Source organism: Bufo gargarizans, chromosome 5, assembly GCF_014858855.1.
Source record: "Bufo gargarizans isolate SCDJY-AF-19 chromosome 5, ASM1485885v1, whole genome shotgun sequence".
Taxonomy (NCBI): Eukaryota; Metazoa; Chordata; class Amphibia; order Anura; family Bufonidae; genus Bufo; species Bufo gargarizans.
Window position 1 is genome coordinate 351775807 of NC_058084.1, and position 27904 is coordinate 351803710.

The 27904-nt window shown below is 43.0% G+C and overlaps 1 protein-coding gene across 3 annotated transcripts in view; it reads right to left on the minus strand.

The window, feature by feature from the left end:
* The window catches only part of CDKAL1 (CDK5 regulatory subunit associated protein 1 like 1), a 908375-nt gene that overhangs the window by 774791 nt on the left and 105680 nt on the right, over positions 1–27904 (minus strand). For all 3 annotated transcript variants that reach the window (XM_044293876.1, XM_044293878.1, XM_044293877.1), the window contains one exon: positions 16100–16184. In XM_044293876.1, the coding sequence (XP_044149811.1) occupies positions 16100–16184 (85 nt within the window). The remainder of the gene's footprint in view (positions 1–16099; positions 16185–27904) is intronic.

Consider the following 27904-nt stretch of genomic DNA (forward strand, 5'->3'; position numbering starts at 1 on the left):
TAAATGTGCCCCACTGATCTGGCAAACAGGAGCTCAAAGATTAACGAGAAAAAAAATAAAACATTTCCTGCTGGGAATTCAGAACTAAACTGTCGGTACAAACATAAAAAACAGGGCAACCCGACGCTTAGCTTATTAGGCTACTTCCACATCTGCAGCAGGGTGGTCCGGCCACCAGTTCTAGAAGAGTATGGCGGGATCGGCCAGACACAAACGCCACCGTGCAGTGGTTTCTGTCTGTTCAATATTCAGCATTTTTACCAGATTGCGGCCAGATCTCCAATTGTAATCGGTTGCATCTGGCAATACCAGATCCAGAGAATTCTCACAGGCTGTTGTCTGCCATAACAGCATGCTGGAATTTCTGCTGGAGATGTGAAACTGGCCTTACTTGAAAAAATAAAAAATAAAAAAATAGTTGCCGAATCGCCCACCTAATGTGATGCACATTTGATATTGTATGAATTTTGTCATTGTGGAACACAGTATACAAGAAGAATCAGTTTTAGCCTCTTCAGAAGTCTACAGTGAGATTAGGTTGTTTTTGGACATCAACCCTTTAAATTACAACATATTTTTTTTTTTTCATTGCAATAAAAAAATTAAAAAAAACTCAAGCATGTGAATCACACTGAAACCCCCTAATGAGAAACAGTCTCTCTTAAGCCCATGCTAAAAAAATCATAAATAAAAGTTGAAATCATATCTCTCGCTCCCTCTAATAATCCTGCTAAAACAAGCTCCTACACGTTTAACTAGGCCTTAAACCAGGTTCAACCAGAATGGTTTGGCCAGAAGCCAGCAAACATATACCGGCATATAGAAATATGCACTTCTATCCGCCAAGTGCTGTCCACTGATCTCTGCTTAACCCCTGCATCACTGCATGAAGGTGCAGATGGCAAAAACTAGCAGCATCAGAAGACTGATATGAATGTTGTCAGTACTACTCAACAAACACCAAGCATCCGGTTTTATGTGCAGGGCCTATAGTGATGGATGCATGGCTGAAAAGGGGGGTAATCCTGGAAAAAAGACGATAACTTATCCTCATTATCACATCTGTGGGGGTCCAAGCCCCAATCCCTGGCCGATCAGCTGTTTCAGGGAGCGCTGCGCTCACTGAAGCGCTGGTAAGTGATGCAGGCTTCCATCAGCTATCCAAGGACAGCGCCATACATTATATAGTGGGAGTGCTTCGTATTGTAGCTCAGCCCTATTGACTTGAATGTGGCTGAGCTGCAACTAGGTCATGTGACCAATGTACAGTGATGTCACTGGCCTAGGAAGAGGCTGCAACCCTCAAGGCCTCTTCTAACAGTGGGATCCTGGGTGTCACACCCCTGCAGATCTGATAATGAGGACCTATCCCAAGAATAAGTCAAATATCTTTTCCTGGATAACCTCTTTAATAAGAGATCTCTTGCAGAATGTGGCAGATCAGTTGGATGGGGGGGGGGGGGGGGGGTTAATTTATTTGTTTTTGGGGGTAGAGGGTATGGGGTGGCGTTTCCAACGCGTCTCATAGGTTAAGGAAAGAAGGGTTGGGGCTATTGCAAGAACTTAGAGTTTGGGGCTCCTGGTTGATTCAGTCTCAGTTAAAAAAAAAAAATATTGGAATGTTCAGGGTCTGGGTGATAAACTAAAGAGACAAGAGGTCTGATCTGGTACAGAGACATCTCACAGCTTTTTATTTGTCTGGTGGATACCCATCTTAGGGCTCTTTCACACCTGCGTTATAGTCTTCCGGCATAGAGTTCCGTCGTCGGGGCTCTATGCCGGAAGAATACTGATCAGGATTTTCCTAATGCATTCTGAATGGACAGTCAGTCCTTCAGGATGCATCAGGATCAGGGGTCAAGTCCTGGGAAAAAAAGTGTGGGAACTCACCCAAGATCCACTGCAACCCCCCCCCCCCCCCCCCCCCAAAAAAAAAAAAAAAAAAAAAAAAAAGCACAGAAAATCTAGCACGCAGAAAATCTAGCTGCGGACTGAGCCAAATGTACACATTGTGATCAAAACACAATATCATAGTGCCATCCTCTCCCCCTGTCCCCTAATGTGCCAGTATCAAGTTCCTCTCTCCTACCCCCTTCATGTGCCAGTATCATGGCGCCAATAGCCCGCCTCCCCCGTGGCAGTAAAGTAACAGTCCGGTATTTAAAAAAAAAAAAAAAACACTTTTAGAAAAGTTTGTCATGGGATTCGAACTCATGACCCCTACACATCAGAGGCAAGGCATATGCCCCCACAGCTATGAAAGCTGTCTACCTAATAACTTAAAAAAATATATATAAGACTTCTACTGTAGGTAACTTTGCCCACTGTGTATGGATGTAGCAGAGCTGGGTGTGTTGGGGCAGCTGTCATGTGTATGGTTGTACACTAGGTATCAGTACACTAGGTATCAGTAGGAGTCTTAAAAAAAAAAAACACTTTTAGAAAAGTTTGTCCTGGGATTCGAACTCATGACCTCTACACATCAGAGGCAAGGCATTTACCCCCACAGCCATGAAAGCTGTCTAGGTAGTTGCTTAAAAAAAAATAATAAGACTTCTACTTATACCTAGTGTACTGATACCTAGTGTACAACCATACACATGACAGCTGCCCCAACAAACCCAGCTCTGCTACATCCATACACAGTGGGCAGCTGTCATGTGTATGGTTGTACACTAGGTATCAGTACACTAGGTATAGTAGAAGTCTTATATTTTTTTTTTTTAAGCAACTACCTAGACAGCATTCATGGCTGTGAGGGTAAATGCCTTGCCTCTGATGTGTAGAGGTCGTGAGTTCGAATCCCAGGGACAAACTTTTCTTAAAGACATTCTAAATGATCTCCTATGTGTCAGCTGCGAAGTGACTGAACATACTCGCAGCGTACGTGAAGGAGATGATGTCAGTAGGGGGCGGGGCGCCATGAGAGGAGTCACAGACAGCAGCAGCACCGCACAGACAGCTGTGAAGCCGCCTGCCCTGCACAGTGCGCTTCACCCCCTGATTTCAGCCGCGTTCTCCTGGCTTGAGGCTTGAAAGGGAACGGCGTTCCTGCCATGAAAAAAGTGCAGGAACGCCGTTCCCACGCGTTCCCCCTCCACTCGACCCCTGATCAGGATGTCTTCCGGAACGGAACGGAACATTTTTTTGGCCGCAGCAAATAGCGCAGCATGCTGCGCTTTTTGCTCCGGCCAAAAATCCGGAACACTTGCCGCAAGGCCGGATCCAGAATGAATGCCCATTGAAAGGCATTGATCCGGATCCGGCCTTAAGCTAAACGTCGTTTCGGCGCATTGCCGGATGCAACGTTTAGCTTTTTCTCAATGGTTACCATGGCTGCCGGGACGCTAAAGTCCAGGCAGCCATGGTAAAGTGTAGCGGGGAGCAGCATACTTACCATCCGTGCGGCTCCCGGGGCGCTCCAGAGTGACGTCAGGGCGCCCCAAGCGCATGGATCACGTGATCGCATGGACACGTCATCCATGCGCATGGGGCGCTCTGACGTCATTCTGGAGCGCCCCGGGAGCCGCACGGATGCTAAGTATGCTGCTCCCCCGCTCCCCACTACTACTATGGCAACCAGGACTTTAATAGCGTCCTGGGTGCCATAGTAACACTGAAAACATTTTGAAGACGGATCCGTCTTCAAATGCTTTCAGTACACTTGCGTTTTTCCGGATCCGGCGTGTAATTCCGGCAAGTGGAGTACACGCCGGATCCGGACAACGCAAGTGTGAAAGAGGCCTTACTGAGGAGACTTCCCGGCGTGTTGGCAGGAAATGGGCTATCATTCTACTTTTACAACCCAACTGAGAGACACCAGCAGTCTATAGGCTTGTAACAGAACCGAGTGTTACTATACCCTGGGAGCATGAGGCAGAGGCCTCAGTCATTATACCAGCCGAGCCAGGGTTAATTGCTATAGGTCCTCCTTACATGATTATATAGCTGATGGCTTTGGAAATTGGCGATTTAACAGTTTTCATACACGGGTCGATTGATTATTTCTGTGAGGCATACTCTGGACAGGGGGATAGGTTTTCTTATACGGTAAACTTGCTGGGAAACCATGCATTTCGGCCTTTGTCTATATTCCACCTCTTTTCTCCCTAAATGCACTTAACTCCTTGCTTACTTTTATGGAACAATGGCCTGAATGTCTCTCGCTACTTATTGGGGACTTTATAGTGGGATTAATAACACAATTAGATAGGATTTCCATGGGGAGGGGATGCCAGGCCTTTCCCCGGGTGTCGCCCTTGGCCCGGTTCTGTCGGGAATCCGGCTTAGAGGACGTTTGGGGATGCTTAGGGCGAGTGAGAAGAGCCAACTCCTGTGTATGCAAATCTTGAAAATCTATGTCGGATAGATCTGGCCTCAATAAATGAAAAATATTAGATTTGTTAAACGGATGAAGTATGAGGCCAGGTTTCTCTCGGACCATGTACCTCTTTTCCCTTGAATCATGCATGGCTGATAAAGATATGGTAAGACCGCCATGTAGATTAAATCCCTATAGGATGTCAGTAATGGACAATCATGAACTAATACAACAGGAACTTGCCAGTTTTTGGGAGAATAATTATAATTCAGCTAAGACCCAAGTAGTATGGGATGCCGTTAAGGCCTACGAGGGGGATTTTTTTTTAGTAACATCTCCAATGTCCAGGATAGCTCTGGCCTTAATAAATGAAAAATATGAGATTTGTTAAACTGATGAAGTATGAGGCCAGGTCTCTCTCGGACCATGTACCTTTCCCTTGAATCATGCATGGCTGATAAAGATATGGTAAGACTGCCAGGAAGAAGGTTATCAGAAGAACCTAGAGTGGGCCAGAATGGTGAAAGGGGAGGTGTTTCAGATGAATAGCGACGAGGGGACTGGGCACCGGTCGCTTGTACGCCGCCCCTGGGCACCTTCAGACCTAATTTGATTATTGGATAAAAGTGTTTTTTGAAGAAAATAAGTGACGGCCAGCTAAACAGTAAGTAGCATTCACATATGGGGACTATAATGCTGATAATGGTGTGAGTGTTATATAACGGTCAGTATAGGTGAAAGACTCCCTTTAAAAGATGGGACTCTACCAGAGTCAATGACAGAAGCTGTAATAACATTAATATATTTGATTTAAAAAAAAGTAAGGATCCTTTGTATTTGGGGTCATATAGACCCATATCCTTACTGAATACCAATGTGAAGCTTCTCTGAAGGATCCTGACTACAAGACTAAGGTTATTTCTTCAATCATACACCCAGACTAGAACAAGTCTATTCCAAATAAGGGTACCCATTATAATCTTCATCGGTTGTTTACAAACAGTCTGCCAAGGGGGTCGCTCGCTCCATCCTGTCCTTGGATGCCTCCAAGTCTGTCAACAGGGTGGAGTGGGGATTCCTTTGGAAGGTTTTGGGTAGGATGGGGTTTGGAGACCGATTCATAGATATGATCAAACTGTTGTATAGGTCCCCCTTGTCAAGACTGGACATTACTGGGAGTTTGACAAAGAGCTTTGCCTTGAATAGGGGTACTCGCCACAGTTGTCTACTTTCTCCACAACTTTGATATCTATATCGAGCCCTTGGCTCTGGCTGTTAGGCAGGACTCTAAGATTGAAGGGTTTGGAGTAATGGGGGTGGAGGACCGCATTTCCTTATATGCAGATGATTTCTTATTTTTTTTGTTATAGATCACACTAATACAACTCTTCTACAACTCATCCGTATAGTTAATTCCTTTAGTAAGGTTTCAGGCCTAGATAAACAGGTCAAAAACAACCCTTATGCCAGTGGACAGTTTTGTACCCTCTAATTTTGACCATGTTGAATGTTTCTAGTTCTTTCCAATATTTGAGCATGACTATATCTCTTAAGATTTAAGATTTTTTACAGTTTAACTTGAAGCCATTATTAACTAATTTGAGATTTAAAAAAATTGGGATATGGCTCCGACTTTATCCAGAGCTGACAGTCTCTTTGGTTAAAGGGGTGTCCGATACCCGGGACCCCCGCCGATCAGCTGTTTGAGAAGGCAGCAAGGCTCCAGCAGCGCCGCGGCCTTCTCACCGTTTACTGCTGGCCCAGTGATGTCACAACTAGTATCAACAGGCCTGGGCACAGCTGAGCTCAGTTCACTTGAATGGAGCTTAACCCCACCCAGGCCAGTTGATACTAGTCGTGACGTCACTGGGCCAGCGGTAAACAGTGAGAAGGCCGCGATGTTGCTGGAGCGCCACTGCCTTCTCAAACAGCTGATCGGCGGGGGTCCCGGGTAACGGACACCCGCCGGTGAGGTGCTGATGATCTATCCAGAGGATAGATCAGTTTAAACAAACATTGCAGAACCCCTTTAATTTTGCCCCAGCTTCTCTACATCCTTAGGAATTCACCTAATATGGATAAAATATAAGTTCTTTAAGCTTATTGAGAGAATTATTAATGATCTGTTGTGGGAAAGGAAGAGGCTAAGGATTAAAATTGAATATTTATATAAGCCCTTGGATCAGGGAGGTTTGAATCTTCCATACTTCAAGGGCTATTTTATAATTATTATCCAAGTCATGGGAGACTATTAAAAGATGGTTGGGAAAAACAGGATCTCCTAAATGTACTCCCCCTCTGGTACAATTCTCAACTAAAGGCTTTAGATAAAATAGCTAGAGACCAGTATTGGCAAAAAAAATATTTTATATGTTGCACAAGTGGTGAAGAACGGCGAGATACTTCCGTTCTCGGAGTTAGCACAAAGGGAGACTATGGGTGGTCTGTCTTGGTTTAGATATTTTCAATTACTATTGGTACTTTACACTTTAAAGAATAAATCACTGTTGGAGGAAGATATGTCTACCCCCTTAAATGAATTTTTAGGAAATTTAGATCACAGGGTTAAGCTTGCACATTTGTATAAACTCGCACATTAGTATTACTCAGGGCACTATTTATTAAAACACAAACACCAGGACAAAGGGCCTGGGGAGTTGACTGCAAAAAGGATTCAATTGGAGGCACGGGGCAATATATTAGTGAATTTGAGTTCTATATCACATAACTTCAATCACATAGTGATAAAATTTCATATTTTACATAGATTATGTGTTACGCCCTTATGGCTTAATAAGTGTGAGTTAAGAGATACTTCTAAGTGTCCACAGTGTGGCCTTTTTGGGGCTGATCATCTACATATGCTTTGGGTCGTGTCCAGAACTAAGAATACTGGTTTGTGATTAAGGCTAGTTTCACACTAGCGGCAACGAACTCCGGCAGGCTGTTCGAGGGTTAACAAGCCCGTCTGAGCCGTGCTGCCGCTAGTACACACGTGCCCCTGGACTACCGTTCCGGCACCATTGACTATAATGGTGGCGGGCCAGAGTATAGTGATTAAAAGCATTAAACATAAGAAAAGCTATAAGAATGTGGAATCTCTAATCTTACTGATCAAGAGAATAAAGGGCACAGGTCAGTTATACCACATAAGGAACCCATAAATATAAAACTTGTTTTTTTTTTCCAATTACACCAATTTGAAAATTTTCAAGCTTCCCACTATATTGTATGCAATATAAAGTGGTGCCATTAGATAGTCCCGTAAAAATTACACCCTCATACAACGATGGTAATGGAAAAATAAATAGTTATGGCTCCAGGAAGGCAGGGAGTGAAAAATGAAGTGGAAAATCATGTTAACTGATCTATTAAAGAAATAGGACTGACCACCAACCCCTTGTCACTTGTTTCCAGGTAGGAACTGCAGAGCTGGATCCATTTAGAACTGGCTTAGATGCCCATAGCAACCAAATAGATTCCACCTTTCATTTTTGACAGTTCCTTACGAAAAAGAAAAGGTGGAAACTGATTGCTATGAGCACCTAAGCCAGTTATACTCTAAGGTCTCTTACATCACATTTTTAAAGAGGTAGTCCACCTTGAGGGGGCCTTTTGGCCAGAAACCTCAAGGTCACTAGACCTGTGGTGAAAAGCGTACATACCTGCTCCTTGCTGCCAGGTTTAATCTCCTTCAATCCGCCACTGCTGCACTTTGTTCCTGCTCGTCGACATTCGGTTTCATTTGTGCCACTGCAGCCAATGACTGGCCACAGTGGTGACGTGTCCACCATGCTTTATGTCATTGGGTCACGTGACATATGGGGAGACATGAGAAACTGACAGTGGGGGACTGAAGAAGCCATAACTCAGTGGCAGGGAGAAAGTCCAGTGCCATCAGGATGGGGAGGTCTGGCCGAAAGGCCCTCCTCGAAGCTGGACAAACCCTTTATTACAACAAGTTCTCTCTGGGGTTTTTTCTTTTTAAAAACAGCAATGTCCATTAAGACTTTGCTACCACTAAATGACAGAAGCGATGTAAAAAACTAAACAAATGACAAGAACGGCACTACAACAAAAATAAACTGCTCTGTGAAAATGTACTCTGGCAAAGCGCCTGCTGTACGTTATTCAGTAGGTTCTTGTACAAGTTCTTTCTATTGTGAGAGACATAAAAGATTCAGCCTGGAACAGAGAGTCCTTGGCTATTATATCAATACTAATGCACATTGCACTATCCACTAGCTCCCACTCTTTTGAAACCTCAACAGCTGGACACAATTTCCACAAAGTCAGCGAGTGCACAAGGCTAGCCCTTCAGCTCCTATAAACAACAAAATAGCTCATATCCTAATATCTTTAATAGCTTTCCATTTTCTAATATTCAAGCTGAAAGCTACTGGGTTCACCGAGATACAAAGTTATATCTATAAGAGACCTTTTGAAGGCTTGCTTTGGTAAAGATATCAAATGCTGAGACTCCAAATAGGTTTTAATGGAAGAAAACACTTTTTCCTTCTCTATTTGGTTTCAATGTCATTGTTTCATAAGGAACCATGCAGTGATCAAACTCAAGGCCATCGATATACTGATGACCAACACAAGTGATTCTTTCTTTACCGTCAGGTTCTACAGGAAAAATGGGGATTAGTTTAATGTTTATCAAGAAGGCAATATTTCATCATGGTTTCTCTTCTTCCTTTATAGCATTTCACAGAAAAGTCTTTAGTGGAGCTCAATGAAGTTTGCCTTTCATATGCGAATCAAGAAGAAAAGAAAAAAAAGGAAAAAAAGAAAAAGAAAAAAGGCTTTATATCCAAATCGGCATAGACAGATGAGTATTGGGTTAGCTCACCCTAAAAAGGTCCATATGCTCACAGCAGCTCATAGTCATGCTGTCAATTTTGTCCTCCATACATCTTTATAATAAGCCCAGCAAGGGCAAGGTTAGGTGAAAAGGCCAAATCAAGCCTGCTCCCCCAGATCCCCATAGCTGCTGTAACATCCACCTGTATCAAGGTTGCACTTAGTCAAATTTAGTGGCCCAATGAACGAGCGTTCAGGTGACCGCCAGCACGCTTTACATGGGTCAATTATCCACCACATTTCTCCCGGTGTCTCAGGCTGGATGATAAATCTGGTGCAATGCTAGTCACTTATGTCTAAAGTAGTCTTTACACTGCCTGGACATTGGGCAGATAACCAGCAAGCATTCGTACGAAGGCTCGTTAGCGATAATCTGCAGATGTAAAGGTACCACAGATTACCCAATGAACGAGTAAAACATGTGCCATCTAAACAGCAATGCTGTCAAACAGTGATTCTGTATGGGGACGCGCTATAGCAGGCATGCTCAACCTGCAGCTCTACATCTGTTGCAAAACTACAACTCCCAAAATGCGCTGCTGTAGGTTGATAGCTGTAAGCTGTTCAGGCATGCTAGGAGTTGTAGTTTTGCAACAGCTGGAGGGCCGCAGGTTGAGCATGCCTGCGCTATAGCATTAGCAATCGCTCCTCCCCACACCATGGAGGAGATTGCTGAATCTAAACATAGCGGTTTCATTCACTGACCAGCAAGCAATTATCGAACAGGAATGCTTCCTTCCAGCCAGTCCTCTGCTTAATTGAACAGTGTAAAGGGGCCTTAACTCTATAACAACTATTGGTTGGCTTACCGTGAAACAGAATGTTACAACAGAATTAAGATGCAATTAGGCGCACTGCCTTTCCTGCCAAGCACACCTTTTTAGGCAAGTTGGAAAAAGTGTAGAATCCACAGTTGTGTCACATGTGCTAATTTTTAGACAAATTCTAAGTGCAGACACCTAAATTTGAGTATGCAGAAGTGGGATTTTTGGGATTTAAAGTGGGATTTTCTACCACTTTAAAGTGGTTATCCAGGCACATTAAACAGCACAGCAGAGATTTTTTTTCTTCAGGACTCTGCAGATTAAAAGTAGGGACAAAGGTCTATATTACCTCGTCCCCTGCCCAAACCTGAACAGCTTTACATTAACTATACTGACAGACTCCCTTTAATAATTTCTGTTCTATTCCTCTCCCAAACTACCTTTGGTCTTGATTTTCTCAGAACATACAGTACAGACCAAAAGTTTGGACACACCTTCTCATTCAAAGAGTTTTCTTTATTTTCATGACTATGAAAATTGTAGATTCACACTGAAGGCATCAAAACTATGAATTAACATGTGGAATTATATACATAAAAAAAAGTGTGAAACAACTGAAAATATGCAATATTCTAGGTTCTTAAAAGTAGCCACCTTTTGCTTTGATTACTGCTTTGCACACTCTTGGCATTCTCCTGAGGAGCTTCAAGAGGTAGTCACCTGAAATGGTTTTCACTTCACAGGTGTGCCCTGTCAGGTTTAATAAGTGGGATTTCTTGCCTTATAAATGGGGTTGGGACCATCAGTTGCGTTGTGGAGAAGTCAGGTGGATACACAGCTGATAGTCCTACCGAATAGACCGTTAGAATTTGTATTATGGCAAGAAGAAAAGCAGCTAAGTAAAGAAAAACTAGTGGCCATCATTACTTTAAGAAATGAAGGCCAGTCTTAAAAATTGGGAAAACTTTGAAAGTGCCCCCAAGTGCAGTCACAAAAACCATCAAGCGCTACAAAGAAACTGGCTCACATGCGGACCGCCCCAGGAAAGGAAGACCAAGAGTCACCTGCGGAGGATAAGTTCTTCCGAGTCACCAGCCTCAGAAATTGCAGGTTAACAGCAGCTCAGATTAGAGACCAGGTCAATGCCACACAAAGTTCTAGCAGCAGACACATCTCTAGAACAACTGTTAAGAGGAGACTGTGTGAATCAGGCCTTCATGGTAGAATATCTGCTAGGAAACCACTGCTAAGGACAGGCAACAAGCAGAAGAGACTTGTTTGGGCTAAAAGAACACAAGGAATGGACATTAGACCAGTGGAAATCTGTGCTTTGGTCGGATAAGTCCAAATTTGTGATCTTTGGTTCCAACCACGTGTCTTTGTGCGATGCAGAAAAGGTGAACGGATGGACTCTACATGCCTGGTTCCCACCGTGAAGCATGGAGGAGGAGGTGCGATGGTGTGGGGGTGCTTTGCTGGTGACACTGTTGGGGATTTATTCAAAATTGAAGGCATACTGAACCAGCATGGCTACCACAGCATCTTGCAGCGGGGCATGCTATTCCATCCGGTTTGCGTTTAGTTGGACCATCATTTATTTTTCAACAGGACAATGACCCCAAACACACCTCCAGGCTGTGTAAGGACTATTTGACCATGAAGGAGAGTGATGGGGTGCTGCGCCAGATGACCTGGCCTCCACAGTCACCGGACCTGAACCCAAATCGAGATGTTTGGGGTGAGCTGGACCGCAGAGTGAAGGCAAGAGGGCCAACAAGTGCTAAGCATCTCTGGGAACTCCTTCAAGACTGTTGGAACATTATTTCAGGTGACTACCTCTTGAAGCTCCACAAGAGAATGCCAAGAGTGTGCAAAGCAGTAATCAAAGCAAAAGGTGGCTATTTTGAAGAACCTAGAATATGACATATTTTCAGTTGTTTCACACTTTTTTGTTATGTATATAATTCCACATGTGTTAATTCATAGTTTTGATGCCTTCAGTGTGAATCTACAATTTTCATAGTCATAAAGAAAACTCTTTGAATGAGAAGGTGTGTCCAAACTTTTGGTCTGTACTGTATATGCTTAGCCAAGCATGATGTGTTCTCAATTGGGAGAGAGAAACCCCTGTCCGAAACCTATGGCAGTAGCTTCTATCCCAGGAGATCAAGAGGACCAGGCAAAAAACAATTTGAACAAACTTTCTCTGCCCTCACATCATCCAAAAGTGAGAGCTGGGAGCTCCCCATACATATACAGCTTCAAACGTAATTGCTGTTTTCTGTGAATTCTGACAACAATACACTAATCTGTATGGCAACCTTAAAGGGGTATTCCCATCTTAATGATCACTTAAATCTGTTAATGATTTAACAGTGATCATTTTTTCTAAATATATTTAATTAACCAATTCCCACCCCTTAGAAGAAAAACATATACTGACCTGACTGTTTTCTTCCATCTCCCCTGGGTACTTACGGCCACAGCTCTTCTGAGGAATCGCAGTGGCCGCGCTTGAGTAGACGACTTCTCTACTCCCGGGGGGCCGCGCGCAGTCCCGAAAGCGCGCGCCGAGGCCGCGCATATGCCATGGTGATTTCTTCTTGGCCAGTGTAGTATACTTGCCAGGAAGAAGTCACCAGGGCGCATGTGGGGCCTTGGGCATGCGCATTCAGTTCAGTGTGCGGCCCAGCCAGAAGACTTCAATCAAGATGGAGCCCGCCCCAGTGGACAGCGAGCCGGGAGCAGGCAAGTAGGAAACTGCGTGTTGAGAATACCCTTTACCCTCTTAAGGACCCTGCCATTTTCTCCTTAAGGACCAGGCCATTTTGTGCAAATCTGACATGTGTCACTTTATGTGGTGATAATTTTAAAACTCTTACTTATCCAAGCCATTATGAGATTGTTTTATCATCACATATTGTACTTCATGACAGAGGTAAATCGGAGTCAAAATATTCCATTATTTCTGCTTTTAAAACAGATGGGGATACCTCCTAAAATTACTACTTTACATTTCCCATATGGCTACTTCAAGTTTGGATCATTTTGTAAATTACATTTTATGGGACGTTATTAGGATTAGAAGTAAATCTTAAAATTAAGAAACATTTCCAAAACCTACTTTGTAAGGACTGAACTGGTCCTTACAAAGTAGGTTTTTTAAATTTTTCTTACATACTTACTGAAGTCACTGTGAGGCTTACATAATAGAAACCACCCATAAATGGCCCTATTATAGAAGCCACACCCCTCAAAGGTATTCAAAACTGATTTTACAAACATTGCTAACCCTTTAGGTGTTCCACAAGAATTAAAGGAAAAAGTAAAATTAAATTTCAGAATTCCACTTTTTTTGTAGATTTTCCATTTTAATACATTTTTTACCGCTAACAAAGCAAGGGTTAACAGCCAAACAAAACTCAATATTTTATTACTCCGATTCTGTACGTTTACAGAAACACCCCATTTGTGATAGTTAACTGCTGTACGGGCACACGGCAGAACACAGAAGTAAAGGAGCGCCATGTGGTTTTTGGAGGGCAGATTTCACTGGGATAATTTTAAAGTTGCCACATCACATTTGCTGACCCCCTGATGCACCACTAGAGTAGAAACTCCCCAAAAAAGTTACCCAATTTTGGAAACTGCGGGATAAGGTGGCAGTTTTGTTGGTACTATTTTAGGGTACATATGATTTTTGGTTGCTCTATATTACACTTTTTGTTAGGTAAGGTAACAAAATAGCTGTTTTGGCACAGTTTTTGTTTTTTATTTACAATGTTCATCTGACAGGTTAGGCTACTTTCACACATGTTTGGTGCAGATCCGTCTTTTATCTCCACAGACTGATCCGCACCAATAATGCAAACGCTTGTATCCGTTAACGGATTAGTTTGCATTATTCATTCAAAATTGTGTCAGTGAGAAACGGATCCGTCCCAATTGACTTACATTGTAAGTCAGGACAGATCCGTTTGGCTCTGCATAGTCAGACCGTCACCAAAACGCTGCAAGATGTGTTTTAGTGACAGTCTAAAAAATGCAATGGAGACCAAACACAGCCAAATTGATGCATTCTAAACAGATCCTTATCCATTCAGAATGCATTGGGGCTGAAATGATCAATTATGGGCCGCTTGTGAGAGCTCTGAAACGGATCTCACACGTGGATCCAGAAACAACAGTGTGAAAGTAGCCTTAGAGCATGTGCCATTTTTATACAGCAGGATGTTATAGACGCGCCAAAACCAAATATGACTACTTTATTTGGTTGGTTGTTTCAGTTTTACATAATAATGCATTTACGGAAAAAAAAAAAAATATGGTGTCTCCATATTTTGAAAGCCATTGTTTTTTTTTTTAACAACTGTCTTATGTAGGGGCTCTTTTTTTTGCATGAGATGACTGATTGGTACTATTTTAAGGGTGCATAAGACTTTTTGATTGCTTGGTTTTTTTTGACAGCTTTTATTATTATTTTTTGTATAGTGTTCACCTGAGGGGTTAGGCCATATGATATTTTTATACCGCAGGTTGTTACAGACGCGGTAATACCCAATATGTATACTTTTTTATTTATTTAAGTTTTACACAATAACAGCATTTTTGGGAAAAAAAAATTTTTTTAGTGTCTCCATATTCTGAGAGCCATAGTTTTTTTATTTTTTGCCCGACTGTTTTATGTAGGGGCTCCTTTTTTGTGTGATAAGGTGACGGTTTGATTGGTACTATGTTGGGGGGACATATCGCTTGGTGTTGCACTTTGTGATGTAAGGTGACCAAAAAAAAAAAATTGTTTTAGTACAGTTTTTGTTAAAAGAAATTCTACAGCGTTCAGGTGCTGGGGTGGATCATGTGATTTTTTTTTTATTGATTTTTTTTAGAGCCAGGTCGTTACGGACGCGGCAATATCCAATCTGTCTGGTTTTCTATTTTATGCGTTTTATTTATTATGAAAAACACTGTCCAACTCTGGGACTTCAACTTCTGGGGTCTGATCCCCTCTGCAAGATATTACAATACATCCTGTATTGTAATACATTGTATGTCAGCTTGTATGCCGACAGCCTGCCTGTGAGACCCAGCCTAAAGGCTGGATCTCACAGGCTTCCATAGAAGGCAAGCCACGATGCCTATGGAAGACATCGTGCTTGCCTTCTCTGCCATTGGGTCCCCGCCACTGCAGCAAGGAGACCTGATTGAGATGCGGAAGGCACCCATACCCTCTGCATGCCGCGGTCAGCTTTGACCGCAGCATACAAGGGGTTAATACACCGGCATCAGATGGGCGCAGCACCTACCGGATCAGCCCACCCTACATGTACAGCGTTTGTACTTAAGTGATGTCCCCCAGTGCCGTACATGTACGGCGGGGGTCCTTAAGGAGGTAAACAGCCTGTTTGTATTGATGACCTATCCTATGGGACATCACACATTAGGATAGTTTAACACATGTGGCAAAGCAATCTAGCAGGCGGATCCAGCAGAGAACATCCTTCTAAAGTTCCCTGGATTAAGTATAGCTGAATAGTGTTCCGTGCATGCCGAACCTCATTGACTATAATGGAAACCAGTAGGGATTCAGCCGGTCAACAATTGCCACACGCTACAGTTTTTGGTTTTTTAGCCTGCGGATTGCTGTGCTGCATGTGTGAAAGTAACCTTACATGTCTACCTATCTCCACTGCTCCCTGGCTCTCACCCTGTGTCTCTGGAGGGACCATGTTTCACATTCAGTTTCAGTAGCAGATCTGTATTGTGTGTGAAGACTGTGATAACAGAACTATGTTATACCTTGTACTAGAGTGTCACAAAGGAAGCTGTAAATAAAAGTGATGTGCACGCGGGGAGAAGAATCATGGGAAAAGTAGTTCTTTACATAGTAATCCTGCCCACTCCAAGTCCTAGCAGCATCCAAACAAAGGTGCAGCACTGGACAAGATATTCAATATAAAATAGTTACTTCTCAGCTATGATGGCCTCATCTAGTGAGGACTCAAAATACATATAGTTACTTAGTTTATATGGCAATCAGGACTAGAAAAACAAAAGTAACAGCAGAGAAAATTGAACATATTTACTTTAAAAATATATATAGTAAAAGGGAGGACATTTACATTATTAAAAAAGAAATATAACCACTCACTTAATGGAATTTCTGAAATGGTCCTCAGCTGGACTCTTCACAGTACAACTATTCAGTAGCCACAAATCTGCCAGTTCGGCATGCTCTGCAGGGGTAGAAAAGCACAGTTTAGTTGACAGAAAATATATTCTTTCAACAATGTTTTAGAACTTATAAATATGGTTCAATAACTGAAGCTAAGAAATTAGGTTTCTTTATGAAGTCTGCAGAAAAGTGCTCATTCCAATACAAAGAAAACAGCAAAAATGAAATTAAGAGAAAAATAAAATAAAATGTAACTTGATATTCAAGAAAAAGAACAGATTCTGTGGAGTGGGAACACAATGAACACATTTCAAGTGAACAGTGCAAAAAGGTACATACTGAAATAATGAAAATTTAAACGGCTACTTATAGTTCTGAAAAAGACATTTTAAATCAAGTTTATGTTAGACTTTCTATATATTTTACTTTCCTCCTCACCATCTATATTTATAAAAAAATACATAAAAATATTACAGTTTTGAAACTGGCTACCATTTAACCATCATCCAGTGTTTAGGATTCTAAAATGGTTCCACCTCTATTAGGTTTTCTACACCCAAATTTTGTCTGGCACATTTTGCAAAAGCATTTATTGGGCCACTTGTGTTTCCAGTCACTTTTTTGCCAACCGTGAGGGGCATTTATTAAGACTGGCATATCCATCTGCCTGCGCTGGCGTGAGTTGTACCTAATTTATAAGACTCTTAATAAATTGGAGTTAAACTGCACGTGTAAAAGATATCCTGAAAAACACAAAAGTGGGGGAAAACGCCAGCAAACACCTACATGTAAACCCCTTATAAAGATGGGGGCAAATAACAGGATTAAACATTGCCAAAAGATGGAGACAGCAGCCCCTTACAGAACTATGCCACGTCACAGAGGATGTCCACAACACTCACCGAGGGAAGTCAGCCTCCTTGTGACTTCTTAGGCAGTTGACCCATTACAACAAATTATCCCCTATCCATGAGATCACTGGGGGTGGGGGTCTGATCACTCGTTCATGAACTGATCACAAGAACGGGGGCCCCTGTTGCCCTATATGAATGGAGTGGCAGACTCGCATGCGAGTCTGCAGCTCCATTCTACTCTGGGACCTCCTGAGATAGCAAACTGCAAGCGCTTGGATATCACCGGCAGCCCCATAGATGGAATGGAACAGGGGAACAAAAGAAAAATGGGGCAACAAAAGCAATGCCTTTATTCTGTGTACAGGTGATAAGTTGTTGTAATGGGACAACCCCTTTAAGGAGGACAAGTGTATAGTAAAATAAGGCGATTGCTTTACGTAATCATACTTTTACAGGAAATTCATGCACTGTAGGCCAATTGTTCATAATGGGCGTGATTACAAAACCCCATTCTCACATTTGTTTGCAACAGACCTGTCTCAGTGGAATTATGCTGTTTTTCAGTTTACTGCCAATCAAAAAAAGATTGTAAAAAGCCAGCATGCAAATGTCATGCAAAACCATAGTGATTAAAGATCCAGCCATTTGCAGATTCATGAGCAAAACATTCACTTTCTCCTCGAACCACTTTGTGCTTTCGTGCAGACATTAGGGCAGCAAGCTCTACAAGTTTAAAATCCTCCTCTGCAGGATCAAATAAATGATCTTTATCTAAATAATCTATATAAGCAGAACCAGCTGGACACTTTCCAAGGCAGCAAAACAGACGAGCATGTTCTCCTGAAATAACCCATCCACTCTGCATACACAAAGTACAAAGAAGCTTCCAGATTTTCTACAGACCTTCTATAGGTTTAACAAAATGTCACAAATCATGAAGCGCTTAAGATCATTAATAAAGACTGTGGTTCCTCTATTATTTTGGGTGGAGCACAGACTATTTCCTTAATGGGATGTTCACCTTGGGAGGACATTTTTCTGCCAGACCATGCTAATGGCTCTATTCACACGTTCGCGTGGTGTGCTGCGGATCCGCAACACACCCGCCCGACACCCCTATAGAAATGCCTATTCTTGTCTGCAGCTACAAGCACTTTGATATCACCAGCAGCCCCATAAATGGAATGGAACAGTGGTGGAGTGTCCCTCACGTGACAAGTCACTGGGTCATGTGACACACAGGAGACATGTCACTGCCTCAGCCAGCCACTGGATGCAGCGGCCACGTGACCCACATTAAAACAGCTGATTAACAGGGGTGCCTAGATTTAGACCCCCACTGATCAGATATTGAGGACCTATCCCGAGGTCATGAAAATTTCAATCCCAGAAAACTCCTTTAAGGCAATAACCGTATCTGTAGAGCCTACAGCCACCCTTACAGTAATGGTCAATTCACACGTCCATATGAATGGGTGCGCATCTGTTCCTCAATTTTGCGGAAAGAGTGCGGACCCATTCATTTCAATGGGGCTGCAAAAGATGTTGACAGCACACAGTGTGCTGTTCGCATCCTTAGTTCCTTTCCGCGGCCCCCGCAAAAAGATAGCGCATGTTCTATCCTTGTCCGCAGCCACGGACAAGAATAGGCATTTCTATCACAGGGGCGGCCATGCACGGTCTGCAAAACTCAGAACGCACATGGCTGTGGTCAGTGTTTTGCAGATCTGCAATTTGCAGACCGCAAGTCATTTGTGGACGTGTGAATGGACCCTTAACGACAAAAAAAAAAAAACAACTGTTTTGCACAAAAAACAAACATGAACTAACAGTTTAACACATAAGTGATTTTATCAAACCTTCTATTAAAGGGGTTCTCCGGGATTTTGATATTGATGGCCACTGTCTGAACCTCCTTCATCAATACCTCCACTGACTTTCTGAGATGAAAGAGAAAGTATCCCAGGCCGAGAATCCTCGCGTACCAGGAGAGCTGGTGAAATGCTTCACGTTTTAAGAAAGTTGTCAATCTATATCAAGAGCCACAACTCTATGGAAACATCAAACTGAGTGACCGCAAAAATAGAAATCACTATTTGTAATAATATCTGGGTATCTCTGCTAATCCTTCCCAGCTAATCCTTCCCATAAAATAGTTTTCCATGTTAATTTAAAGTCCTAGGAGAGTGGGTTTTAATGTATGTTAATAAAAAAAAAAAAGGATATTTTAGAGTAGGGTTTCCCCAATTCTTAAGCAATTACTTTTCTATAGACCTACTGGATTATACATTATGTGTAGGATTCAGTGAAATTACTTTGAATGAGGCAGAGATGCAATACCAATAGTATCCAATAGAAGGCACTGTGCTTGGTAAGCTTTGAGGAAGCTGTGGAGCTCACTAGAACTAAATGTGAGTGCTGCCACTTCCGCAAACAGCTGGCACGGGTGCTGGTAGTCGGCCGCGCCAAATTCATACTGATGACCTATCCCAGGGATCAGCAGGCCGCCGCACTCCAGCTGTGGTTAAACTACAACATCCAGTATGCACCCATGCTTGGCTGTTCTCGGAACTCCCATAGAAGTTAATGGAGCATGCTGGGAGTTGTAATTTCAAGCCAGATGTTGCTGTGCCCTGACCTACCCTGAGGATAGGCCAGCAATATGAAAATCCCAGAGAATCCCTTGAAAAAGTGAAACCATTATATAATCAGTCAGGTTTACTTGCTGCCATGTAAGGGGCCAAGCCTCGTGCAAAAGGGCATATAACAGTCGTAAGGTACAGATCTATAACGGCCTACAGGCTCAAATGTAACTTCTGTGCGCCTCCGATTTCACATAGAGGCACCCGCTTATTATCGGTTTCTTCCTTCAGCCTTGCACTGTGCCTGCTGCCCAGTATAAATTTCACAGGAGTGAACAACCCATACATGTTACTAATGTAAAACCACGCCATTATTTCAATAACCAAGTTATGATATGACTGACTGGAGTAGTTAAGCAGTTATAAAAAATAATAATAAACCTCTAAAAACATACAACAGCGTGTTTTCAATCTTCCAGCACTAAAAATAGTTGAAGAAGCTTTTATCACTACTGCAACATTATGTGAAAAATAGGAGGAGGTCAGGTTGACCTTGATTCCTCTAAAAACAAATCATCCAATAGCCAGCTTTAAACTGTACCAAGTTCTAATAACCAAAACAACCTGCATGACTTCCAAATTATTTTTTTGTACTTTTTTTTATTCTTTCCAAACCAGAATAGTTGTACACAAAATATACAGGGAGAAACTAAAAGCAAAAAAAAAAAAAAATTAAAATTAAAAAAATCCAAAAAGGAGTTGTTGGAAATGAAAGACTTTGTATGTGTGAGTGTTAGGGTACTTCCACACAGAGGTCGCGCTACATTTTTTCTGGAAGAGTAAAAATACTCCTCTTACCATTTTTGAGGAGCATTTTCAGCCGATGAGTACGAAAGTTACAGTAATTCAAATAGTTAATACGAAGGTCTACATAACATTAAGAGGTTGCTATTTATGCATGAAAACCATTACTAGTGCTCTAGAACTGTCTTCCATGCATAAATGGAAAATTAAGACGATTTTACATTTAGCTGAGGTCACTGTTGCTCTGAGGGGTCGGCACTACTAAGGTCACTGTTGCAGTGATTTTAGGAGGTTTAAAGAGGACCTTTCACCAGAATTAAACTTCTAAAGTAGCTGCAGCATGGGAGAAGGAGGCGCCGGCAGGTTTCCCTGGGTGGAGCCTAACTGTAAAGATACCGGAGGCTATACCGGGAGAACCGAGCGGCGCCCAGGTATAACAGTAAGTGCAGGGGGGGTCCCTGGGCACCGCTCTACATGCCTGTATAGTTACTTTAGAAGTTTAATTCTGGTGAAAGGTCCTCTTTAAAGGGTTTTTCCTAAGATCAATATTTAATCACCTTTATCATCCTGATCCGTATGACAAATGCCATCATTTTGCATGTGTTTTGACGGATGCGGCAGGCAGTTCCGGCGACTGACTGCTTGCCGGAATCCTCTGCCGCAAGTGTGAAAGTACCCTAAGTGATTAGAATATTAGAGAGAAAGGATACTAGTAGTACAATGGTACTATTAAAATAGTACAATGGAAAGGAGGCTCTAGGACATTGTTGGGCTGCATCTTGCCTGGATACAAGATGAGATATGGTTGGTCATATTAGTATACAGGCTCTGTATGGCATTCTGCAGCACATTTGCCCACAGATGCTGCTTTGCCTTTAGATACTTCACACTCGTGCGTTACAGAAGCTGGCGCCCCAGTTCATCCCCTGATGTCCCATTGGAAATAAATCTTGCAACCGGACAGGACAAGGAAGGGTTGCAATCTGGTGGAGACATTCACGGGAAACCCTTGCTGTGCGTGGGCAAGCATTATCCCACTGAAAAAAGCCAGTTGGAAGCCCTGCCACGGGAAGCAATAAACGTGGCCACCAAATGTCCTGCACATATCACTACTAGTGGTGACCAGCTGTCATACGTTGGCTCCCCAGACACCAGCAGGATTGAAACGCTCCCCATGTGACCTCCATACTCATAATGGCTAAAGATGATCTAGTTCACGTCCATAGCAGTCCAGGTCCCTTGATCACATGATGGACAATGAAACTGTGGAAGCAGCTCATGCTTCTTGGTGGACAAAACAATCCTCTCAACTGGTAGTCTGTCTGGGCCATCCAGAGTCTTTTCACCATGTGTGCCCTCACTTAGGCTACTTTAACACTTGTGTTCAGAGCGGATCCGTCTGGGGTCTGCACAGACCGATCCGCTCATATAATGCAGACGATGGGATCCGTTCAGAACGGATCCGTCTGCATTATATTGTAGAAAAATTCTAAGTGTGAAAGTAGCTTTAGACGGATCCGTCCAGACTTTACATTGAAAGTCAATGGGGGACGGATCAGTTTGAAAATTGAGCCATATTGTGTCAAATTCAAACGGATCCGTCCCCATTGACTTACATGGTAAGTCTGGACGGATCCGTTTGCCTCCGCACGGCCAGGCGGACACCAGAACGCTGCAAGCAGCGTTCAGGTGTCCGCCTGTTGAGTGGAGGCCAAACGCTGCCAGACTGATGCATTAGGGCTGGGCGGATGCGTTCGGGGCTGCTTGTGAGAGCCTTTAAACAGAACTCACAAGCGGAGCCCCGAACGCAAATGTGAAAGTAGCCTTAACCACTGCTCTCAACACTGCTAGGTTAGGACAACCCAAGCGGCAGGCAGTTAATTAAAATGATCATACAGCTTCTCTCAGTCCAATAATCCACCCCCTCTCACAGTCTGTCAACAAAATCTTCATGTGTCTCAGAGGCATGTCTAGCAGTCAACAATCTCTTACCAAGAACTACACTACCCCAAAGTAGCCTCTGAGATACTTTTTACAAGGCAGTGGGTGCAGCAATTTTACACTCCCTTCTTCAAAGGCCCAGTGTCTAATCAGACTACACTTGCAATTAGTTACACATCTGCCTGATACATACCTGCATGTCGAGTTTTGCAGGAATCTAACATTTCGATCTTGTGGGGTTATTTTTTTTTATTTTTTTTTGTTAATTAGTGCACTAAAGAATGGCATTTTATGTGTCAGTCTTGGTAAAAAGCCCACTGGCAAAAGATGCAACCAATTATTAGGAGGTGCAGGACCCATAATAATTTTGTCACATTATGAAATAACATGAGATCAGCAGCCAGCGCCTGAAGCTGCATGACTGCAGGCGACCCGGTTAGGGGGTGGTATAGTATTCTTTGCTCCCACACTACTAACAAGTAATTCAATCTCATACCCGTGCTGTGGTGAAGGAGCGCAGGGAGCAGGTCATGAATATATTGTCTGATATGACTGACAGGTTCATTTTGGGTTATAACGGCTAGGATAACGTGAACGATCCAGGTAGTGACTTGGGCATCATTTGATGCCAGCCCGGTGGGCAAAATGTTATAAGTATTAGTTGTTATTTACATTAAGGGGGCAAGAAACAGGAAATAAGGAAAAAAAACATTGGAATATCCCATTAAGTACCCTATACTTTTTTAGGTCACCAGCAAAAACTGACACTGCACTCTCAATCCCATCCACTTTATCACTGATAGAGATTAAAGGGAGTGTGTAACCAGGTTTTCATGTTCTAGCACACAAACACAAATATAACAGTACCTTGCACAAATGCACACACACAATTATAACAGTACCTTTGTAGTTTTTGTCCCATCTAGTAAGGATGAAAAAACGAGGAACAACAAAGGATTCTTTATAGCGCTGGCTGCCCCACACAACTAAGAATTCGAGGAAAAGGGCGTTGGCAAGAGGTGACCAAGAGCCCAATGGTCACTCTGGATAAGATCCAAAGATCCTTTGTGCAGATTTAAAAAAAAACTTCCATAAAGTGAAATATCACAACAGCAAACCGGAAACCAAACTGGGCTCCAAGTCAGAGTGGAAAGAAACCTCTCCTAAGTAAAAAGGCACATGAAAGTTTGCAAAAAGCCCATAATGGACTGTCAGGCTGAGAAACAAGATTCTCTGGTCTAATTAAACCAAGATTGAACATTTTGGCCTCAATTCTAAGTGGCATGTTTTAAGGAAACTAGGCACTGCCCAATACTAGCCCTACAATAAGCATGGTGGGGTCAGCATCATGTTGTGAGGGTGTTTTTCAGAGGCTGGGAAAGGGAGACTGGTCAGAATTTAGGGAAAGCTGAACGGCGCAAAGTGTGGAGATTTTCTTAATGAAAACTTGCTCAAGAGTGCTCTTGAGACTAGACTGGGTTACCTTTCAAAAAGACAAAGACAATGACCCAAAGCAAACAGCCAAGACAACACCGGAGTGGCTTAGGGACAACTCAATGTCCTTGAGCGAGCCAGCCAGGGCCCTGACTTGAACCCAATCGAATATCTCTGGAGAGACCATCCCTCCCTATCCAATCAGACAGAGCGAGAGGATCAGCAGAAAAGAAAGAATGGCAGAAAATCTCCAAATCCTGGTGTGCATACCTTGTGGTATCATGCCCCAAAACATTGGAGGATTGGAGGCTATAATCGTCGCTATAACTAAGTCCTAAGTAAAGGGTGGGGGGGGGGGGGAGATTTCGAACATTGTGTTTTCACATTTTCATTATGAGCTACTGAGTGCAGAATGCCGAGGAGAAATTTTTAAATTTTATTTTAGCAAAGGGCCACAACATAAGATTTTAAAAAGTGAAAGGGTCTGAAGACTTTCCAAATACACTGTATATTTGCTAATTGCTGCAATTTTCTATATGAAGACAGTTACGTGCAAGGACGACCTTGAGCGTCTGGTTTTACCGATTCCTGATTCCAATCAAGCTATTTAGCAAATTTGAGACTAAATCCTCCAATTTACTCATGCTCCAGAAAAGAAAACCATAATCAAGAGTACTACATGCCCATCAGACAATCAGCAGGATAAGCACACAATCCCTCCATATAGCTCAGATGTAAACAAGCGCTTTATACTTCAGTTGGGTCCTAACATCTTCATGTATTCAAAGATATATTGACCAAATAATTCAATGCATGCTTTGTATTCATTTTTACAGATTTAAGAACAAGTGTTGATTGTTGCTTACATGCTCATTTTCACTATGTATATTACAGTTCTACTTTGTAGTACCCAGAAGCAAGGCATTGATTTGTGAGGTCTAGAGGTAGCCCATCACTTCAGGTGCTGATATCCCTCGAGACGTTGGATTTAAACTCTATCTTCCAGCTTTAACATACACAAAATCCACCTGAGCCAGATATGTCCAAACCCTTATTAAATTGGGCCTTCCAGCATTTTATTGACTTTTACAAGGTTGCCCGCATATTTCAGACAACTGCTACCATAGCCTTCCGAAATCTAGGGAGTTTATTGCTGTCTGATAAGATACAAAATAGTTCAGATAATACACCGCACAGAATACATTTATATTGATATTCAGCTGGTAAAAACAAAAAACACAGAACCTAACCAACTGGCATGGACAACTTTACATACTGTATCCAACGTATTAGTGCTTGAGCAAGAAAATTGTAAAACTGTTCTAAGGACACTGATTCTTTCACTGCTTGTCAAATATGTGACTGTGACCCATAGTTTCGATTACCCATCATCTCCGCTGCAGCAGCTATTATTCTTCTACACTGGATATTAGAAAGAATTCGCACAAAAAACTTAAGATGGTAAATTTTTATGGATTAAATTGAAACTTGAGACTGTCATTTAAATTTTAGCATTGTTACACTTTAAAGGGCCTGCCCAGTTTCAAAAAGAAACAGGAAATCCATCAGGGTCCGCTGTCACGGTGCAGTGTGGGAGGATAACTCCTACACCAACCACAAGAGGGAAGGGAATAGGAACTATGCATGGAAACTAGGATAAGGGGGAAAAGTCACCACCTAGTGAATCCCTAACCCAAGCCCTGATTACTATAAGTATGAACAGACCTTGATGGTAGGAATGTTCATAGGCTGGAACCTAGGGCCCTATCTGACCCTAAAGGACCCTGGAAATAGTGTCAGGGCAAAAGATAACCTGTTCCTTCCCAGCTAAAGTAACAGGAGACTCCCTCAGGCCCAATACCAAAAGGTAGGGGAAAACCACAAACAAAGAGGGAAAAGACACTTAACTCAAAAATATGCAGATGAGCAGGAACTCAAAGGAGAACCACACACCAGCTCTTCACAACCAAAAGGAGCTATCAACCACATAGCAGGATGGGTGAGACCAGACTAAATAGAGTAGGAATTACCAATTAAGCTACACCTGAGACCAGGGGTGTAGTAATACCCAGCAACAACATAGAAGAGTAAAACCAAAGTGTCAGATCACATCACATGCAGCCAGTCTCCTAGATCTTCTGACCCCTGTCCCAGGAGAGACCGTGACATCCACCTGCAGTAAAGAACTGATACTTACCTGGCGGATCATGTAACACTACTGCAGTTCTCCCAGCCAGGCTCAATTTACCCTGCTGCAACGGTAATCTAAGATTAACCACATGTGACCGCTGCAGCCAATCACTGGCCCTAGCGGTGCACTAAATGAGGCCAGCGATTGGCTGCAATGGCCATGTGTTAATGTGATGTCACCAATGCAGCTGAGTAAATAGAGTCTAACCAGGAAAACTTGAGCAGTGACTAAGAATGTATGGCAAGTATGGCATGCAGTGATGGTAACTAGCCTCGCCTGTCATATGCCATTGCATATTAGTGCACAGAGGTGTGGTAATCTAATTTCCAGGACGGTAATTAAAGTAGTTCAAGCGACCAACAGAAACAAGATGTGCTTTGAGAAGAACCATGACCTGGGTGTTAAAGTGATATGAGTAAAGATGAGCAAATTAATTCTTAAGAACCAATCAGGATTCTGCACCTGTGATCTCACACATGCCCTGCTGCTCCAAGTAGCCACACAATCGCAGAGCCTCTGCCTCCACAACTTGAGCAGCGACTGCACAAGCACCACTACACTTCTGGATAGCAGCGCACGAACAGTTGCTACTCCAATGGAGGAAGCAGTGCGTCACAAACCAGCGGGAGTGAACCCACTGTGCCACGTGTCCTACCTCCTGTAAAGGCATTGTCCAAGTCAACACCTCATTGTTCACAGTACCCCTGTATCCACAGTGGGGATAGACTTTCCCAAAGGGAACACCAGGTCGCTACCTCTTGAGGAGGATTGGCACACAAGGCAGCTGGACCAGGAGGTACCAGAGCAAGGTACCAGACACACAGATGTAGTCAGCAGGCTGAGTCGAAACCAGGAGCAACAGTGCGGGACCAAAGGATGAGGCAGAGGCAAAGTCAAACAAGCAATAAGTCAGGGTAGAGGTACAGTTTAGGCAATCCAGGTCGGCAACAGGAGAGTCAAGGCAAGCAGGCGGGGGTTAAGCAGGTAGCAGAGTCCAGGAACACAAGCAGAGATATCAGCAACCTTTGCAGGACACAAGGACCTTGACGCTCAGGCACCACTTATATAGGTGCAGGAGGGTTAGGAACTGGTCAGCAAGGTCACATGAGGTATCCCATAAAACACAGGAAGTGATGTGCGCCAGCCCTTAAGGAAGTGCTACAGGGAACAAGCAGCAAGCATGCTGTGGCCAGGATTGGGAGGAAACAGTGAGGTGGATTCCAGAACAAACCATGCCTGCAAGAACAGAGCCCAGGACTGCAGTGGTGAATGAGAACACCAGCAGCAGATCACCGTGAACACGGAGCCTGGGACCACAGCGGTAAGCAGGTGAACATCAGTGGACAGCAGCCGCTGTTACACAGAGCATCTGAACTTGCACCACAACGTGGAGCAGCAGGGCAAGTGCAGGGCTGGCCCAGATGCTGGCCCTTGTCAATCAAGCTTCATGGGTGTCCTCGTCTTTAGGGACAGCCCGTCACAGGTAAAGAATCCTGCTAATGAGATGATGAGATCTGTAACCATGAGCTATTCATCTATCTAAACCATATGGGGTGAAAAGGGCCAGCCCTTTGTACAAGACAAACAATATTTGAAAACCCAAAGTCATAATTCATATTTGGAATAATCCACCAAAAATTGTCATATAGCTGGTCACTTTTAATGCATGTGATTACTCAACATCTGGTGATATGATTAAGGGCTGTTTCACACGAGCTTGTGCAGTTAGGAAATCACGTTCCATGTGTGAGCATGATCCTCCGTTCTGGACACTGCTCACCTTGCAGGAGCACATGGCATTATACTTATAATGTTGTGTGTCTTTGCTTGACCTTTGTTTTAGTGATTAGCGAAGAGCGCTTCAGATGCTACATCCGAAGTCGCTTCGTTCAAAACTTCGGAATGATACTGTACAGAAATGAGTCTCTGTACAGTACTAAAATGTACAGGCTCAGATGAGCCGAAGTTTAGTTAT